The sequence below is a fragment of the Nematolebias whitei genome, chromosome 20, assembly GCF_014905685.2.
Source record: "Nematolebias whitei isolate Nwh7 chromosome 20, NemWhi1, whole genome shotgun sequence".
Classification (NCBI taxonomy): Eukaryota; Metazoa; Chordata; class Actinopteri; order Cyprinodontiformes; family Rivulidae; genus Nematolebias; species Nematolebias whitei.
Genome location: NC_056517.1, coordinates 3,657,159 through 3,676,417, shown reverse-complemented (window position 1 = coordinate 3,676,417; position 19,259 = coordinate 3,657,159). Strand labels below are relative to the sequence as shown.

General features: G+C 40.0%; 1 protein-coding gene across 1 annotated transcript in view; it reads left to right on the top strand.

The window, feature by feature from the left end:
* The window catches only part of drosha (drosha ribonuclease III), a 166,350-nt gene that overhangs the window by 49,432 nt on the left and 97,659 nt on the right, over positions 1–19,259 (top strand). Inside the window, exons 16-17 of the mRNA XM_037693767.1 lie at positions 4,429–4,536; positions 13,705–13,812. Of these exons, the coding sequence (XP_037549695.1) occupies positions 4,429–4,536; positions 13,705–13,812 (216 nt within the window). The remainder of the gene's footprint in view (positions 1–4,428; positions 4,537–13,704; positions 13,813–19,259) is intronic.

Genomic DNA, 19,259 nt, shown 5'->3' with positions numbered 1-19,259 from the left:
CTCTAAGCACTCAGCCACAGCCGCCCCCTGCTTAACTTAAATATGTAATGATCTTAGAGTAAATTCAGTCTAGAGCTTTCCCTATCAGCTCAGTAGATGTGGATTTGTGGATTTGCTCTGATTCTCCAGACAAGCTCAGATTTTTTTAGAAGAATCTTTGAAAAGATGTAAATTTTTCCACCCAGATTTTTTATTTTTTTTTGTGTGAACACATTGAAACGTTTAAGAAGTTTAGATAAAGTTAACTAAGTTAAAGTTTAGTATATTCCAGTGTTGACTGGGGTGACTTCATAAGGATTGTTGTACATTGAAGAACATTTTGGTGTTGCAACTTGGTTGTTAAAAAGGGCTTTTTTAAAGTGAAACTATTTATTTTTTAGAGACCTAAATATTCCAGTTTAATTAGAAATTTTAAAAGGTATTGTATGTTCTGTTAGTTAGTTCTACAAAAAAAAACATAATTGAATCAACTAATCAGGGCTTTACAGGTGATGTTTGACATTGTCATTGGTGATGAGGACAAGGAACAGGTGGAAGAGAACCTGGAGAGGTGGAGGTATGCACTTGAAAGAAGAGGAATGAAAGTCAGTCGTAGTAAGACAGAGTCCATGTGTGTGAATGAGAGGGAGGAGGTGGAACAGTGAGGCTACAAGGAGCAGAGGTCACAAAGGTGCAGGACTTCAAGGACTTGGAGTCCACTGTCCAGGAACATGTGGAGTGTAGTAAAGAGGTGAAGAAGTGAGTCCAGGCAGGATGGAGTGATGGAGAAAAGTTTCAGGAGTGATTTGTGACAAAAGGGTGTCAGCAAAGGTCAACGAAAAAGTTTACAAGACAGTGGTGAGGCCAGCTCTGTTGTCTCGTCTGGAGACAGAGACATGGACAAAAAGACAGGAGACAGAGGGTATATTGGTAGAAGGATGTTAGAACTGCAGCTACCAAGAAAAAGACGAAGAGGAAATATATGCAGTTAGAGAGGACATGGAGGTAGTTGGAGTGAGGACAGATAATGACTCTCTGTATCGACCCCGGAAGAGGGAAATGCCGAAAGAATGAGGACTTTACAGAAATTGGACATGATAATCCGTCAAGAAAGCTGCAATTGTTTTATCTTTAGTTATAGTATGTCCATTCAACCCGTATAGAAACATTTTACAAAATCTAAACATCTTTCCTGAAGTTATGTGTCATAAGAAAGGTTCTTGAAGAACATTAGTGGAACTTTGTCTCCTAAAAAAACAATCATCTTTTGAAAGCCTGGTTAATTGTGTTCACTTTAAACAGCACACAACGACACTGGCTTTAATCTTCCATCTTTGCATTTTTCAGGACTTTCCAGTAATGACACGAGAATAAAACACAATGAACCATAAAAGCACCAAGAAACAAACATGCAACAGATGTGCTCGTGCCTTTGTTCGGTCATTGATTTCCAGGAAGTGTTTTTGGTGTTTGACCTCAGACTGATGCTAAATATAAGCACTCCTCTCAGGCGAAGGATATGGTGGTAAAAGTCAATTGTGTCATGACTTTGACCAGCAGAAAGAAGTCTCTGTACCTCCCTGGTTAATTATTTACTTGTCTTGCTTCCCTCTGTTCCCTGACCCCATTGAAGGCCCTGCATAATAAACTGTTTACATAAGATTCACACTTCTCTGTGGTGACTGCTTCCATATACAGTGGCTGGCTGTCCGCGGGAGGACTGGTTGTGTGGTTTTGCACGCTTGCGCTGCGCGTGGGCGAGCATGTTTCTTTTTGATGCACTGTTCAAAGTAGGATGGCATTATTTATTCATGCCTTTGTTGTTCTTACTTCCTCGGCGAGTCAAAAAATTCCTGCCATTCCATTTTAGGCAGATCACGGCTAACTCAGACCGAGTCAATGGTGTCTCAGCTGAATGAGACACGTGCATGAGCACACACATTAAGGAGGTGCAGTCAATAAATCCTCCATCTTGGGTTTTTCTTGTATGGCCCTCTTATATAAGACTCCCCAGTCTTTGGCTCAGCCTTCTCTTATATTTGCCATAGGGCTGATGTGTTGGAGTGTGCTCAGACATTTTTATCAGACCACTGGACATCTTGGGGAAGCAGGTATATTTTATGGACAAGATGTAATTCAAGTGATAACTAGGTGCAAGGGGAAAATATATGTCAACGAAGACCAAACAAATGTGTTGATGGATTTATGGACCCAATTAGTTTTTTCTACTTCTTTAAAAAAGTTTACATCTAGTAGAATCTAGTATTACATGTGACTGAAGGCTTGCTATGAATGCAGTTTCACATATGGGATGAATTCAGTTACAATGGGTCATATTTTGGCTGATAAATTATAAATTTATATTTTGTAATTAGAAGCGTTTAAGTCGGCCCTGTGATGGACTGGAGACCTGTCCAGGGTGTCCCCCGCCTCTCTCACAGTTTCTGGTGGACATGGGCACCAGTGACTCCCGTGACCCGAAAAGGAAGAAGCGGGTAAAAATAATGGATGGATGGATAGAAGTGTTTGTCTCGCAAAGTTCTCTCCTACAACAATAACAAAGAGTTCAGGGAAAATGGGCCAGCAATAAAATCAAAACGCAATAATTAAAGCTGAAATCCTTAAAATTTAAGCTAAAAACACAAAACAACAAAAACATCAAGCCTTTTTATTGGTTCACCAAAGATAACATACCAGTTAATCATCCATCCATTATCTTTACCCGCCTCTTCCTTTTCGGGTCGCGGGGGTCACTGGTTCTCATATCCAGCCATCACTGTGGGACAGGCTGGGGACGCCCTGGACAAGTGTCCAGTCACCTGGACATATAGAGACAAATGAGACACACTCGTATCTAGGGACAGTTTAGAGTTACCAATCAGACTAACATGCATGTTTTTGGTATGCGGGAGGAAACCGGATAAAACCCACGCATGCACTGAGAGAACATGCAAACTCCACCCAGAAAGGCCCCCGGACCGGGATTTGAACCAGCGACCTTCTCGCTGCGAGGCGGCAGCTCTACTAACTGTGCTGCCGTGCCACCAGTAATTCAATTCATGGAATAAAACAAACGTATTCTCTTAATTTTTTTGACTGCACATATTGTGGTGTATTGGTAGATTTGATGTTTCAGTCTTATTTAAAGGTATCATCATTTCACTTGGCAAATGCATTACTCATGTAAAATTTTGCATAATATTCTGAATAATTAACTTTGAACACTGATGATGTTTTACTAAAGGAATAAAGCTGAGACCTTTTCTGTTTAAAGCTGAAGAAAACCACTCCTTCTAGCCCCCTCAGGTCTTCTGCTCCAGGTCTTGGACTTGTTCCACGTTCCATCGGAACACAACAGGATCTCAGACTATAGAACAGTCTTCCATTAGAAGTCAGGGTGGCAGACTCTCTAACCTGCTCCAAGTCACAACTGAAATCTTTTCAAAATGCTTTTGGGTTCATTTAGGTCTAATTTTTACATTAGTTATAAATTTTGCATTGTTTTATTTATTTATTCATCGTGTTTATCTATTATTATTGTAAGTCATTTTATGTACAGCACTTTTTAACACTGGTATTAAAAGATGCTATAAATAAAGTAGAGATGCACAATATTGGATTTTTGGCCGATATGCCGATATGTTAAAACTTATTTGGCCGATACCAGTACCGATGTACTTTTTTCCCCCTAGACCTACTTACAGAGACTACACAGCGTTCTCTGCTGTGGAATTAAAATACTACATTATTCTGCAGGTCTTTGTCAGTTTGGCCTGCCACCAAACGCAGATGCAGAAAAAGGGGCTGGAAATGATGCAACACTTCAGCTTGGATTATGTTTAATGTCAAATCTATTCATGGTATTAACTCTCTCTAACACAATGACAACACTCGAACAGTACAAATTTGTAGATTTTCACAAATCTAAACTCACCGGCGCACGTGACGTCGTAACGTTGTGCTGGTGGTGCAGGCGTCCTTGTCACTGGGTTGTCATATAAAAACACCACCTTTTATATCAGTGAGTTATTTTGATGGAATGGCCGATGTCCGATATTTAACTTTATCGCTATTATCTGCCGATACCGATACCATGCCGATAATATTGTGCATCCCTAAAATAAAGGGTTATTTATGAACTTGGTGCTGCAGATGAACAAGCAGATGTTTTGACTTTCTATGGCTACAAATGAAGCCTCCATGTAAGCCTTCCTACACTGAGCATCTCTTCCACCGAGACATTCCTGTGTGACATTCGGTTCCATTTCGTCATGTTTGTTGTGCGTGGAGGTTGTGGTTCATTGCATGTGCCAAGTTATCTGTTGGGAGAACCAGAGTGAAATGAGCGAAGTATCAAACGGCGGAAGGGGTAGGTTTTTTAGGACGGGAAGCCGTCCCCAAAGGCTCTGCTGTAGTGGATCAATAATTGACTGGCTGGTTGTTTGGCAGGAAGCTCTACAGAAGATCCGACAGAAGAACACGATGCGCCGTGAGGTGACAGTGGAGCTCAGCAGTCAGGGCTTCTGGAAAACCGGCATCCGTTCTGATGTCTGTCAGGTAACACCCATAAACCCCGACACATCCCTGCAACGTCTACACGCAACACTTGAATGCATGAATCGTCTCAGATCTCCACAGAGATGCTCAGGCTTTTCTTCACTGACCAGGATGAAGATGTGTGTGACGTTTACAGTCATCTTTATTTAATAACACTCACTTTTAATCAGTGACGGTTATACAAGTTAACAGGCTGGAAGATGACTTCTTTTTGTTGTTCAGACTTGAAGACAAAGTTTACAACAGTAGAGAATAAAGTCTTCACAGTTTCAAAGCTGTAACTACACAATCAAGCATTTCTGTTTTTTAAGATCGTAAGAAAAAAAAAAGATTGTCAGATTGTAACAGAGTTTCATAAAGGTTGATTTATCTCGTGAGAAACCTTATTGGGTACCACTTTACAGTAAGGCTTCCCTTATGGCTCTCAACAAGGAGTTAAAATTAAAGAAGCATGAGCCAAAAAGATTGTTGTCTGAAGTTTCTATCAAAAAATGTTGGGCTGAAATGGTTTTTGTAGGCCGCCTCCCCATATAGATGGCTAATAAATCATTTGTAGATACGTTATTAATTCCTCTATAAACACTTTATGAATCATTAATAACTGCTTATAATGCATTAATTAAGAGGGATAGAGACAAAAATAACCAGTTTGTTGCCAAATCTGTTCACCTATATATTTCATTTAGAGTAGTTATATTAAACATTTCAGACTAAGTTACTACCTAGTAAACACAATAATCATGTGTAAACCTATTTCTTTAGCATATAATATTGTATTTTATCACTGCATTATAAGTATCTACAATATTATATCCTAAAAAAAAAAAGGTTTACAAATGCTTATTGTGCTTACAAGGTAGTAACTTAGTGTGAAATGTTTAATATAACGACTCTAGATGAAATATATGGTGAACAGATTTGGCAAGAAACTGGTTAGTTTTGTCTCTGTCACCCTTAATGCATAATAAGCAGTTACTAATGATTCATAAAGTGTTTATAGAGGAATTAATAATGTATCTATAAATGATTTATTAGCCATCTATAAGGGGAGCCTTATTCTAAAGCGGTAGCCTTTATTGACACATAAAGGTGTTTTGGGACTGCAAAAACCATTTCAGTCCAATATTTTTTGTATTAAACTTCAGACAACAGTAATCTTTTTGGCTTATGCTTCTTTCTTAATTTTAACTCCATGTTGATTGACCAACCACAACTGACCCATACGGTTTTAAATAAAAGTGTAGATATTGATACAACTTTCACCTGTAGTTGCTCAACAACTCCAACCAAACACGCTGACCAGCTCTGCAGCGTGAGCTTTATTGAGCTCGTGTGTCACTGAGAAAACATGGATTTTTACTCGTTCCAACCAGTGGCTGACTGCTAACGCTAGTTCATTATTCCTGTCAGTGATGCGAATACAACAAGAGACAAAGGCCTCATAGGTATGAGGTTCTCTGGGGAGCTCACTAGTTAACCCTCAGAGAGCAACTAGAAGTGTTTGTCAGAAACAATCTGGGGATTTTAAATCATGCCCTGCTGCTTGCGGGGATCAGAATCTCCACAATCTAAACACTCACATGGACTCTAAACTGACATAAAATGTTCTGATATTGATGCTTCTGTTACTAATAAAAGGTACAGTTGTACAGTGGTGCTTGAAAGTTTGTGAACACTTTATAATTTTCTATATTTCTGCATCGATATGACCTAAAACATCTTCAGATTTTCACACTAGTCCTGAAAGTAGATAAATAGAACCAGTTAAACAAATGAGATAAAAATATTATATATTTATTTATTGAGGACAATGATCCAATGTTACATCTTTGTAAGTGGCAAACGTATGTGAACCTTTGCTTTCAGGATCTGTAGTAGACCCCCCCTCTCCGTGCAGCAATAACTACAACTAAAAGTTTCTGGTAACTGTTGATCAGTCCTGCACTCCGGCTTAAAGGAAGTTTAGTCCGTTCCTCCGTACAGAACAGCTTCAACTCAAATGTTGGTGGTTTCCTCACATTAACTGCTGCTTCAGATCCTTCCACAACATCTGGATTGGATTAAGGTCAGGACTTTGACTTGGCCATTCCAAAACATGAACTTTATTCTTCTTGAACCATTCGTTGGTAGAACAACTTGTGTCATTGTCTCACTGCGTGACCCACCTTCTCTTCAGATTAAGTTCTTGGATAGATGTTCTGACATTTTCCTCTATAATTCTGATATAGTTCAGAATTCATTGTTCCATCAATGATGGCAAGCTGTCCTGGTCCAGATGCATATAAACAGGCCCAAACCATGTTACTACCGCCACCATGCTTCACAGATGGGATAAGGTTCTTATGCAGGAATGCAGAGTTTTCCTTTCTCCAAACATAACACTTTTCATTGAAACCAAAAAGTTTTATTTTGGTCTGATCCGCCCACAAAACATTCTTCCAACAGTCTTCTGGCTTGTCCACGTGATCTTTAACAAACTGCAGACGAGAGGCAATGTTCTTTTTGGAGAGAAGTGGCTTTGTCCTTGCAGCCCCGCCATGCATACCATTGTTGTTCAGTGTTCTCATGATGGTGGACTCATGAACATCAACATTAGTCGATGTGAGACAGACCTTCAGTTGTTAGAAGTTACCCTGGGCTCCTTTGTGACCTCGCCCACTTTTCCACTCCGTGCTCTTGGAGTGATCTTTGTTGGTCCACCACTCCTGGGGAGGGCAACAATGGACTTGAGTTTCCTCCATTTGTCCACAATCTGTCTGACTGTGGATTGGTGGAGTCCAAACTCTTTACAGATGTTTTGTAAACTTTTCCATCCTGATGAACATCAGCAACTCTTTTTCTTGAGCTCCTCAGAAATCTCCTTTTGTTCGTGTCATGATCCACTTCCACAAACATGTTGAGCAGACTTTGATAGATCCTGTTCTTTAAATCTAACAGGCCGTCCACTCACACCTGATCATCATCCCATTGGTTGAAAACACCTGACTCTAATTTCACCTTCAAATTAACTGCTAATCCTAGAGGTTCGCATACTTTTACCACTCACAGATATGTAACACTGGATCATTTTCCTCAATAAATAAATGTCCAAGTATAATATTTTTGTCTTAATTTATTTAACTGGTTTTCTTAAATCTACTTTTAGGACTTGTGTGAAAAGCTGATGATTTTTAGGTCATATTTATGCAGAAATATAGAAAATTATAAAGCATACACCAACTTTCAAGCACCACTGAATTGTGGAATGGGGTTACCAGCATTATTGTAGCTGGTTAACCCCAGATAACAACTAGAGCTAACATTCCTAGAATGAATTCATATCACCTGCTGTCTTCCAATGCCCATTTTAAACTCTTTCCTTGAGAAGTTATTGTAGAGCAGTTTTGGTCAAACTGAAATTAATTTTATAGAAGATCTCATGCTCATCAAATTGTAACTCAATATCCGTTGACTTTGGTGGCCATCTCGAATTGGTTTGGCTTAGTAGTACACCCAAAGGTTGCTTTGTGAAAGTTTCCTTAAAATCCACCCAGTGGTTCATGACATATTTTACTATCACACAGGTCAACAAACATGTACAAAGATGTAAAAACAAAATAAGTCAAATAATTGATTGGAAAATCTAGAAGTGAGTGTGGAAAGCAGGTAGAAACCCTTTTCTTTAACAAGATAACTGAGAGAGAAACGAGAGCCAAAACTGCAAGGGAAGAAAAGAACCCTGAACAATCATCTATGTTGAACGTCTCTGTATGTGCAGCTCCTCTCAAGCTGACAGAAACTTCGCCTCTGATCTCTCATCTCGCTGCATCACTTCTCCATTCAAGTGTCAGAATGTGCATGAGCAAAGTGGACTCCCGCCGAGATGCGGCGCTTACACCGTTCATCAAGTAATGACTTTGACTTGACACTTTATTTACATACAGCTGCACGCAGGCGCAGCCATTTACCAGCAAAAACAAAAGGGGGCGGGAGTTTATTGTCATCTTTCTCTGGATTCCAGGGGAATATTTCAGGTCGTGTTCTGATGCATGTGCGCTTGTAATTTAGCACGTGCAGCCTTAATGAGAGTCGAAGCGTAAACGCCACGCTGTGCGCATCCAAACATACAGTGTGTGTTTGTCACTGTAATGGAATCCAACAGCACGCAGTTGCTTCTTTACTATACTTTAATTTATTGTCAATTCCAGTAATTTTGGCCTCTTACTCAGAGGATAATTGGCGTTGGCGCCGCACGTCTTTTTCTCCGAGTGCATCCCCCTTCGCTGTCTGCGCTGGAGATGGCCCACAGCTGATACTCTGCCTCACATTTGCAGAGAAATGACTGAAAGTTTTAGCCTGGCAAGTCAGACCTCTCTTACAGCAAGGTCTTGCGAAGAAGAATCCGATCCATAATTGCTGTCCAATTATATTTGCTTCAAGCTGTACTGCTGCGACTAATTGCTTCATGAATAATTTCAGTTCAAACTCCAGCGCTGCACTCTGCACGCTGCGTGACACAGACAGGAGATGGCCACTAAAAGTGACCCCACTTTTTTTATTTTGTCCTGAACCTCTCAGCTGTGCCAAGGTTTTTGGTTTGAAAGGGTTTATTTTGACTCATACAGATGTTTTATTTTTCCCTCTGTGTTTTTCTTTATCTTTCTCCTCTTATCACGTGGGCGTTAAGGCCATCGAGTGTCCAAAAACATTTAAAAATAAGTGTTTTTATACTTGTGGGTAAGAAATTACCCTTTTCTTAACACTAAATAACTAAATACATGCCTAGTTATTAAATGCTCTGCGCAATAAGGACATGTGGATGTGAATTTAAAATAATTAAAGCAAATAAAAATAACAGGACAGACACTTTTATTTAGTTAAATAATTTCATAGAAGTCAGTTAATTACTTCTGGAATGTCTAAGTGTCTGTTTTCCTTACTTTTATTCTCATATATTTAGGTGAATGAATATAGTTTTCTGACAGTCTGTAAAACCAAATACCAGCACTAGTTTCACACTGAATCATTGTTGTACCTGTTAAATGTTGCTGATTTATTAATATTCATCCACCCCGTTTAAATGTAAGACCTGTGAAATAATAGTTAGAAAGTAAAAATCAAAGTGGAAAGTTTGCGTTCCTTTGAATTTTGTAAGTGTAGAAATACAAAATGATAATTTGCTTAAATACATATAAACAGACTGTAGAGAAATAATTCCTTTTTTAAAAGAAATGGTAGTGTCACCGGTACTTTCTAACTTACTCAACTTGGACTACTAGAATAAAAAAATAAATATAACACTAACAAAGTCTAACAAATCAAATACTATCTACAACTCTGTTTGAATGCTCTTTAACAAATGAGCTGCAGTTTTACTAAATTGGACATTTGCATATTATTCCATGCAGCATCTGTGCATATCTGTGACAATATATTTGTGAATACTTTGCTTGTTTACGCAATATAAAATATGTGCATACTCCAAATCTGTAGCATTGTTGCCCCTTGTAATTCAAAAGTACATATTACTCTTAATTTATTTTATTTTAGTGTTTAATAATAAAATAACTTGCAAATTAAGATTTCATTGGCAACATAACCCCAGTTTTGAATCAGTAAACTCGTCTACTTGCTCACCTATTAATTTCTTTTCTTACGTGCCTATTTATCTAATTATCATCTCTGCTGACATGAAAGGCAGGCAATTATATATTTGGTTGCATCTGTGCACGTGTTTGTTTGGTAGCAAAGTATGTCATGAACTACTGGACAGTTTTTTATGAATTTCAAAGTAATCGTTGGATGAACATCTACAGCTGATTAACTTCTGCTGTCGATCTGATTCTGAATGTCCACAACAGCTAATCAGCCTTAGCAAACACAAAATTACTATGATGCAATCCTTTTTACACATATTTAATAAAACTTTAGTGCGGTAGTGGGTGACAGCCATTTACAACACATACTTTGAGTGCTATCAGATTTCCACGTGGGAACAGTTTTTGTCAATACATATGTTGTTGTTGTTGTTGTTGTTGTTGTTGTTGTTGTTGTTGTTGTTGTTTTGTCATTTGTCCAGTCTGGCATCCATCCAGAAACAGTTTGTAGCCTTTAAATGGTTTCTTTCAAAACTGGGTTCTATGTGAAAATCTTGAAATGCCACTCTTGCATTTTTGTGTAAACAGTCCAAAGCTAACTTATTTAAACATTTATCATAAATCCACCCCTAATCTAACCTACAACCCTAAAAGGAACAGGCATAACATCAGTATTGACAGATTACGTGCTTGCATTTGAGCTTCAGTCACTAGTGTCGTAGCGGCTGTAAAATCTTTGTGTACAGTATTTCTTTAATAACCAACGAGGCTGACCCACTGTAACACTGTCTTAAATAGAACAGAGCAAAAGAACATTATTATTCCTTAACATGAAATAAAGCCAAACATTATTTAGTCACGTTACTACTCTGTCAGTATTACAAAAAGTACTCTACATTACACATCAGTTATACATTTAAATAACTTGGTAAATGGGGTTAGCATTAAAAGACTGATTCTTGTGCAAACATAGTTTACTTAGACATTGTGAGGAAAATGCCTTCGTCAGCTGTCTCTTGTTGAATACTGTTCCACAAAAGTGTATTACGTCCATGGACTTGAACTCCCAGTCACCACTTACCGTCCGGCAACAACAGTGCAAATCACACAATGTTGTACAAAACGCCCCCAAACTTAAATTTCCCCAAATTTATTGTAATCTAAATATTTTGTTAGTTTTCCATTTCCAAACAAGCCTGTTGTCATGATTGGAAAGTTAAGTAAAAATTCTGAAAGTTACTTTACCACCACTTTATTTAAAAAGCACTTAAAAACAGAAACAAGGCCAACCAAGTTGCTGCACAATAAAACAAATGAACAGAAGGCACAGGATAAACTACACACATCAACAGAGGTAAAAAAGAAAGGAAACAGTTAGAATGTCTAAGGTCTAGATTAATACAAGATCATCAGCCCACTGGGTCAAAAACCAGGGAATAAAACTGCGTTTCTAAACAAGACTTCAAAACTGAGTTCAAAACAGAGGGAGCTTGCCTAACATATAGTGGCAAACCATTCCACAGTTTTCCACCTGCAACAGAAAAAAGCTCCATCACCTCTGAGCTTGCATTGTGTGCGTGGAACCATTAAAATCATCTGATCTGCTGACCTCAGAGCTGCGGTACAGATGGCCACAGCAGTTCAGAGAGCTAAGAGGGCACAGAACTGTTGAGAGATTTAAAAACATACAACATAATTTAAAAAAATGAACTCAGAAATGAACTGGAACCTATTGCAGGGAAGCCCAAACTGGGGAAATATGTTCTCTTTTGCCAGTACCAGTTAAAAATCAGGCTGCAGCATTTTATTCTAGTTGCAAACGAGCAAACGTCGTTTGACTAATTCCATAAGAAAGCGCCTGGACTCACCGAGAGACATCAAAGTTTCATTCATGCAGAGGAAGTCCAACTTGTTCGTGGTAAAATAGTCCCTCAGGATAAAAGTGTGTGTTCACCGTTCTTGCGTTCACCATACAGGACCTGAAACCAACAGTAGTAGCAAGGAAGATTAAAGATTTGCACCTCACTGGCATCATCAGCGTGCTTAGGGATACAAAGGTAAACTCCCTTGATCCGTGCCAACAACCTGTATCAGACAAGATTCAGCAGGGTCCCGTAAATGGCACCAAACAGAAAGATGATGTTCGGGTCCACATAAAGCATGAAAATCCTTCCAACCCACCACACTTTCCTGTCTTTTCCTCGATTACGCTTCCTCTAGGAAAGTGTACCTGGAGCTCAGTGAAGGAATGCCAGAAAATAAGACTGGAGAAGAAACTAACTGTTGGTGATTAACCGAGCCGGCATTTCAGAAAACCAACACAGTTCCAATAGGATTAGCTCATATGCTAGATGTCAGTAAACATTCTGTATAACACTTAAATAAAAACGACAGAAGTAGAAACGGAGCTGAGAGCGGCGGCTGGAAAGTCCTACACATCTGTGCCATCTTGAAGGGCAAAGGTTCATCCATTATATCTTCCAGAAAGAATACTTTTCCAATACAATGTGTAATCCTTCAAATACTTTAACTAAATCATAAAAAAAATCATAATTATGCCCACTTTGATTTTAAATGTAAGATACAAATCAATGAGACTAAACCATCAAATTATGTGGTAAAATATACCATTGTTCTACTGTATTTACACTTGATTTATTTTAGCCAAAATATTATAAGGGGTTAGATCAGATTATTAAGATATTCAGGCTGTTGGTCTGGTTGGATGGTGTCCAAAATATCCAAATGTGATTTGTGATGGTAAATTAGAACTTTCTCACCTTTTAATTAGTGGAGTATCAACTCCAACAAGCCCCCACCTGGCCTTTCTGTTCCCACACATTTGCTCAGTCACTCATCAGAGCAGGTCCGGAGCAGCAGACTCGACCAGGGCCTGCCTTTGTTTAATTGGCTGCTTAACAAGGCCTGGGGACTGTGTCACCGCGGCCCCAGCGATGGCCCCGGGGCCGTGCGGCCACGCTGCTTGTACCCGCTGGGCTTCAAGCTCCCCAACAGCACTAATTAAAACATGCGTAGCTCCATCGTCTCCAGTGTGGTGGCACGGGGTTAATGTGTGTACACCAGCCCGGGCTACACTTCCTCAAACATGATGAGCCTCCAGTAATGATTCTGTAGATTGGCTCTCCAAGTCATTTGCTGACCGCTAGCTGTTTTCTCTCCACAACTCCTTCACCTGCTCCTCCTCCCCCTTCACTTTCTGCCTACTTTGTTGAAACTTTTTCCTTTCATATGTGAGGGTCAGAAGGGCCTGTCAGTGTTTGTACAAAGGTAAGCATGTCAGGTTGTCAGAGAGGACTTGGATTCAACTGTCCTGTCCAAATGTGAGTTTCCCTCCCCTTCTCTGTCATTCCCTCTCGCACTGCAGAAATTGGCTTTTTGATTATTTCATCTCTGTGTTGCAGAGCTCCTCTTAATAAATAATGACGGGCTGATTGATTTTTTTTTTCCCCCCTTGCTGTTCCCTACAACCACCCTTCTTCTTCATCACGTTTTCTATCAGAACAGGTTTCCTTCACTCTTCTTTCATACGAGACATGATCCTTACTTTTCTATTCTTTCTGTCATCCAACAGCATGCCATGATGCTTCCCGTCCTTACCCACCACATCCGATACCACCAGTGTCTGATGCACATGGATAATCTGATTGGCTACATCTTCAAGGACCGCTGCCTCCTTCAGGTAAGACCCAGTGATACACGGCTACATGCACATCCAGAGCTGCATTATTTACAGGCTGGCATTGTTGATGGCTCCGTGTTCACGTATTCATTGGCTGGTTATTGGAATTGGACACATTTCTAGATGGACTACCCATCCCTTACATGAAACAAACAAACAAGCAAACTTTGTAGACAGTGATTTTAACACCAGATGAAGATGTTAAGAATTCAAATTGTGTTCAGACTGACAAATAAAAAATTCAGTGTTTGATTTAATTTATAGGTTTACCATGCATGGATGTGGATGGATGTGGATGGATGTATAGATGGATGGATGGATGGTCTGTAACTATGTGACAAGATTTGAGAGAATTGGGAATATGGAGTAGGAATGGGCAAGAATACTGTTCAAAATGATTGAGTTTTGTTGACCCCGTCAGTGTCGCACACACTGAGTGACAGGTATTCGTGCTTCAATGAAGAGTGCTTTAACTAGAACTTTTCAAATTTTTCGGAAGGTGACCAGAATCTGTCAATTTCCTGTTTCACAGACTTTACCTGACTGTCCTTTCTTACGCAGGTTTTTTATTTGTGTGTGTGTGTGTGTGTGAATGCTTCAGATGTTGAAAATAAAGTCAAAGGAAACAAACTTGAAACAAAAGGCATTTTATTTGACACAATTATTTTTTGTGAAATAATTGTTTCATCTTATTTGATGGATCCTGATGTGTTACATGTGTGGCATCAAGACTGATCCTCCATACGTCCATCCATCAAGTGTCTTTACCTCTTTCCTGTTTTCTGGGCTGTTGGGTCGCTGGTGCCCATACCCATCAGTCACTGTGTGAGAGGCGGGGGACGCCCGGGACAGGTCTCCAGTGTGTCACAGGGACACAGAGACAAATGAGACAACACGACCATTCTCTCTCTCTCACTCACACCTACAGACAATTTAGCGTTACCAATCAGCTTTGTTTGGCCTGGTACTGTAGTACCCTGAGAAAACCCACACATGCAAACTCCATTCAGAAAGGTTCCTGCTTGGATTCTACCCAGCAACCTTCTCGCTGAAAGCTGACAGCTCTACCAACTGCACCACCGTGCCATCAAGATTGATCCAAGATGGGTGGGGGTGCAGCGGGCAAGGAAAGCGGTAAAGCCTGAATAATTTAGCTTAGGGATGAATAAATGGCGTTCGTTTTACCTCCACAACCTGTTCCTCTGTGTTGTTTCTTACTTTACTGTAAGATCTTTTTTAATGTACCGATTAATATGTATATATATGTGTATATATATGTATATATATATTTATATATATGAGAGAAGGAGAGAGAGTCAGAGCTTGTTATGTACAGGAATTCACGGAGGCAGAATTCCCCTCATTACAGCTCCCAGTCCACCCCTGCTCGGATTGTTTAAGAGGTAGCATGGTTTTAGGAGTCAGCTGGGCTAACACGCACACACTGGCCTGAGTTTGTTTCTGTGCAGCCTGACTCAAATCTGACTTGCAGTGACAGTAGTCAGGACAACAACATCCTCCTCCGTAATGCCAGCTCTCCCCTGTCAGGTCTGCAGCCTCAAGCTGAATGCTCTCAGAGAGCAAGGCCCCCTCCCAGCTGCCTGCAGCAAAATTGAAGAGCTGTCATAAGTTGATACATTAGAAATCAATGTGTTGTAGCCTATACATAGTTAATAGAGGAAGGATGCATTAGGATTTGCTCAAGGCTTTGTGTGTGTGAGTTTGTGGATGTGGATTTGCTTGTATTGATCAGAGATTGGCCTGTTTGTTGTTTACATAATGACGACCTGTCTTTACGAGTGCTAAAAAGGAAACGCCAACTCACTGTGAGGCCAGCTGCTGGCTGACAAGTCGATCCTTTTCCGTTGCTGAGAGTTTGCAGCCTCTCATTTATTCTCATATAAACGACAAACAAAAACTAAAACAAAAAGTCATTTTGACACAGCAGCTCATGTTCTGGTCTCTGCCGAGTGCGCTGCCAGTCTGCATCGCTATTCTGCCCACAGAGGTGTTGATGCCATGACATCGTTGTTTGTTTGTGTGTGTGTGGACAAGAGCAGGGCTGTCAACAATTCACTGATATCGCTACTGAAATGACCCGAGTAGGGAGCCATCAGAGCTGGGCTTACAACACCTCCCTCATATACAGCAAACACACACACTCATAAAAAGAAACGCACACACACACACATTATGTCCGGATAGATTTGGACAGAATGGCTTCAGGAGTGCAGTGCTGCTCGCTCAGACATTCCTCTCAAACTCGTCACGTTTCACGTCCACCATCACTTCTCATTTGGCTCCACTCTGATGGGCTGATCGCGTTTAATGAGATGAATGTTTTTCAGTGACAGTCTACTCATTAAACATGAGAGAATCTAGTACCACTCTTTGATTGCACTGCAAATGATATGTGCTTTGATAGAGGGTTTGTGTGCTTTGAATTAAGCCATCTACAATTGTCTATAATTTATGGATGGGGAAAACTTTTTGAGCAACGGCGTTCTTTAAAAGATTTTTTTCCCTAAAAATCTGTATTAAAATAGAATTTTTGATTCAGTTTTTCACAAACCCGAGGCTTGACAGCCGGCCGTGTTGGCTGCACACTGGTTTAGATCACACAGGAGGGAAACATGGAGTTAGTTAAACTTTATGTGGGTTTTGAACAATAACATTACTAGCTTATATTTGATATGTTTCTTTGAATACTTCTTTTCTGAATTAAGGTTGCTGTATTTCAGAAAGCATCCTACATTACACACTTCGGCAACGTTTGAGTAGATTAATACCAACCTCTTTTGTTGTGAGCATGAAAACAAAAAAAATAGACGCGGTACTGATTTCCATTCTGCTGAGTGGCTACATCTAGGGTAAAAAAGGTTCTTTTAAAAATTGGGTTGCCACGTCAAAATCCAACATGGCTGCTATCATTTAAATAAACTGGCCACCCTTATCATTTGAGGAATCTCTGCTTTCTGATTTTTAGATTGCCTAAACTTATAGTTTCCTCAATTGATTGAGGGCTGAAGATTAATCTTTGGTGGCCTAGGCCACTGTTGGCCTTTTCCTGATTCCGCCTATTTGTGGATAAAATTTCTCCCTCCGTTGTGCATCGATCCACTTTTTTCATTTCTGATACGTGATGTTAAGTATCTGTCAATACCAATCCAATACCGATCCAATACCGATCTGATACAGAAAGTGCTGAATTTCATTCAACAAACTCCGCGTGCTCTTTAGGGTGAAATCTCTGGAGATGCTTGATTAAGTTGGTGGTGGTATAACTGCAAGTTTTAGTGCCATCCCTTGGAACCGTCGCTGTGCACGTATTGCACGTAGCTGTGGAATGTGTTGGCGGAGGTAATGTGAAATAGTTCCAGATGGCTGATCCTTTCAGGTTCTCCATTTTGAAAACAATGTGCAGTGAGTTCGCTAGTGCGTGATGTCACTCAGAGCACAAAGCACAGAATTAGAGTGAATAGATCTGCCCAGTCATGGATCGGTCACATTGTCACCGATACCCGATCCAGAAGGTTTTTTTCTATATCAGGACCAATACCGATATTGGTATCGGATCGGTGCATCTCTACCCTCCACTCGCCAGGATCTGTCACTTTGTGCTGCCTCAAACAAGCATAAAAATAAAATTTAAAAAATACCTCTGTTCTTATACACATTGTAAATCCTACCCACTAGAATACTTTGCATTAATAACAAACATTAAGGTTCACTTGCATTCTCTGTCCAATTACAGTCCAGAAAAACGTTCATTTTGAAAACTAAAAGCATTCACTATTCAGATTCCTCAGCAACGGGAAACATCAGCGTACCGCTTGTTCAACTATAAAGTATCATTAGAAAGGAGTTTTAGTCAAGAGAGTTAAGATAATTGCATTCACACAAACAACAACATAGAATATAAAAGCTATAAAACAAAAATTATTTAACCAAAACATGTTTACATACTGAAGGCATAGACTTATGGCTTTATATGAGTATACTGTAGTCCCTCACTACTTTGCGGTTTATTTTTCGTGGACTCGCTCTATCACAGTTTTTCAAAACAAGATTGGACATGACACACAATTGGCTGATTGATGGATGAGCCGCACGGTCGGCATGGATTTTTTTATTTAAAATAAATTATTTTAAATTTAGCACCTGCTGCACCTTTGTGCAGCCCAGCTGCAGGAGAAGCTGCAGTGTGTCATATGTGTCCGCTCTGCAGCGGAGAAGTGGGCGTGGCCGAGAGCACTGGCAGAGTGCAGCCGGAGACAGAGAGCTGATTTCATGACATGCTGTGCTCTTTTAGAGAGTTTAGAGTTAGAAATATCGTTTGAATATTGCAAGAGTGTGGGAAGGGTTTAAAATGCTTTAAAATGTATACAAAAGTCCTCGCTACTTCATGTTTTGTTTATCTCAGACTCGCTCTATCACAGCTTTTCAACGCGAGATTGGGCATGACACACACTGGGCTGATTCAGGATCAGAATAAACTTTATTATCATTGTACCGAGATACAAGTATGTCCGTACAGTCGTCTGAAGGATGGGCGGAGTGCACGCAGCTGCTGCTCTTTAAGAGCGCAGCCTCTTATCCATTTCAGAACATTTTTAGCTTTAGATGAGAAAAGGGAAGAAAACATGAAGAGAGAAGGTATAAAAAAAAGATCTCTCACACCGTGTCCTAGACTGGGCACGGTCTGAGGCATCAAAAGATCTACCACAGCAAAGCAACATAAGTAGACATAATACATATGAGACCGGTGAAGACATTGAGTTTTAAGGGAAGGTCTTAGCATAGTCCAGATCCCCCCTCAGCCATTGTCCAGATCAGAGGTGTTTGTTATCATCCAGCTCGGTTGAGGTTCTGTCACATGTCCACAGTCTTTGGGAAAGAAGGGGTGAGGAGACAGACGGAGCGTCTTTGTTTTCATAACATCCCAGGAGGAATTGAGATAGTCCGCCTTCAAGGCCAGATCCAGATCCACAGTTTGGATCAGGCAGAACTTGTAAATTGCTGTTTCTGCCTTTTAAAGTCTCGCTAGAACATTCTCTGATGGTGACTCCCAACAGCCAAATTGATTATTTATGCCGAAAGTCAAGTCGATTGATGGATGAGCCGCATGATCGGCATGATATTTTTATTTAAAATAAATTATTTTTAAATTATTTATCACCTGCTGCACCTGTGTGCAGCCCACAGCTTGCAGGAGAAGCTCCCTCCTGCAGCTGATCAGCTGTTCTCCGTGCAGAGCGGAGAAGTGGGCGTGGCCAAGAGCGCTTGCAGGTGGCAAAGAGCAACCGAGGCAGGGAGCTGAAATCATGACATTCTGTGTCTTTTAGAGCTTTTAGAGTTTAGAAACATTGTTTAGAATATTGCAAGAGTGTGTAAAGGTTCAAAACACTTGTGTACATACATACATACATACATATATATATATATAT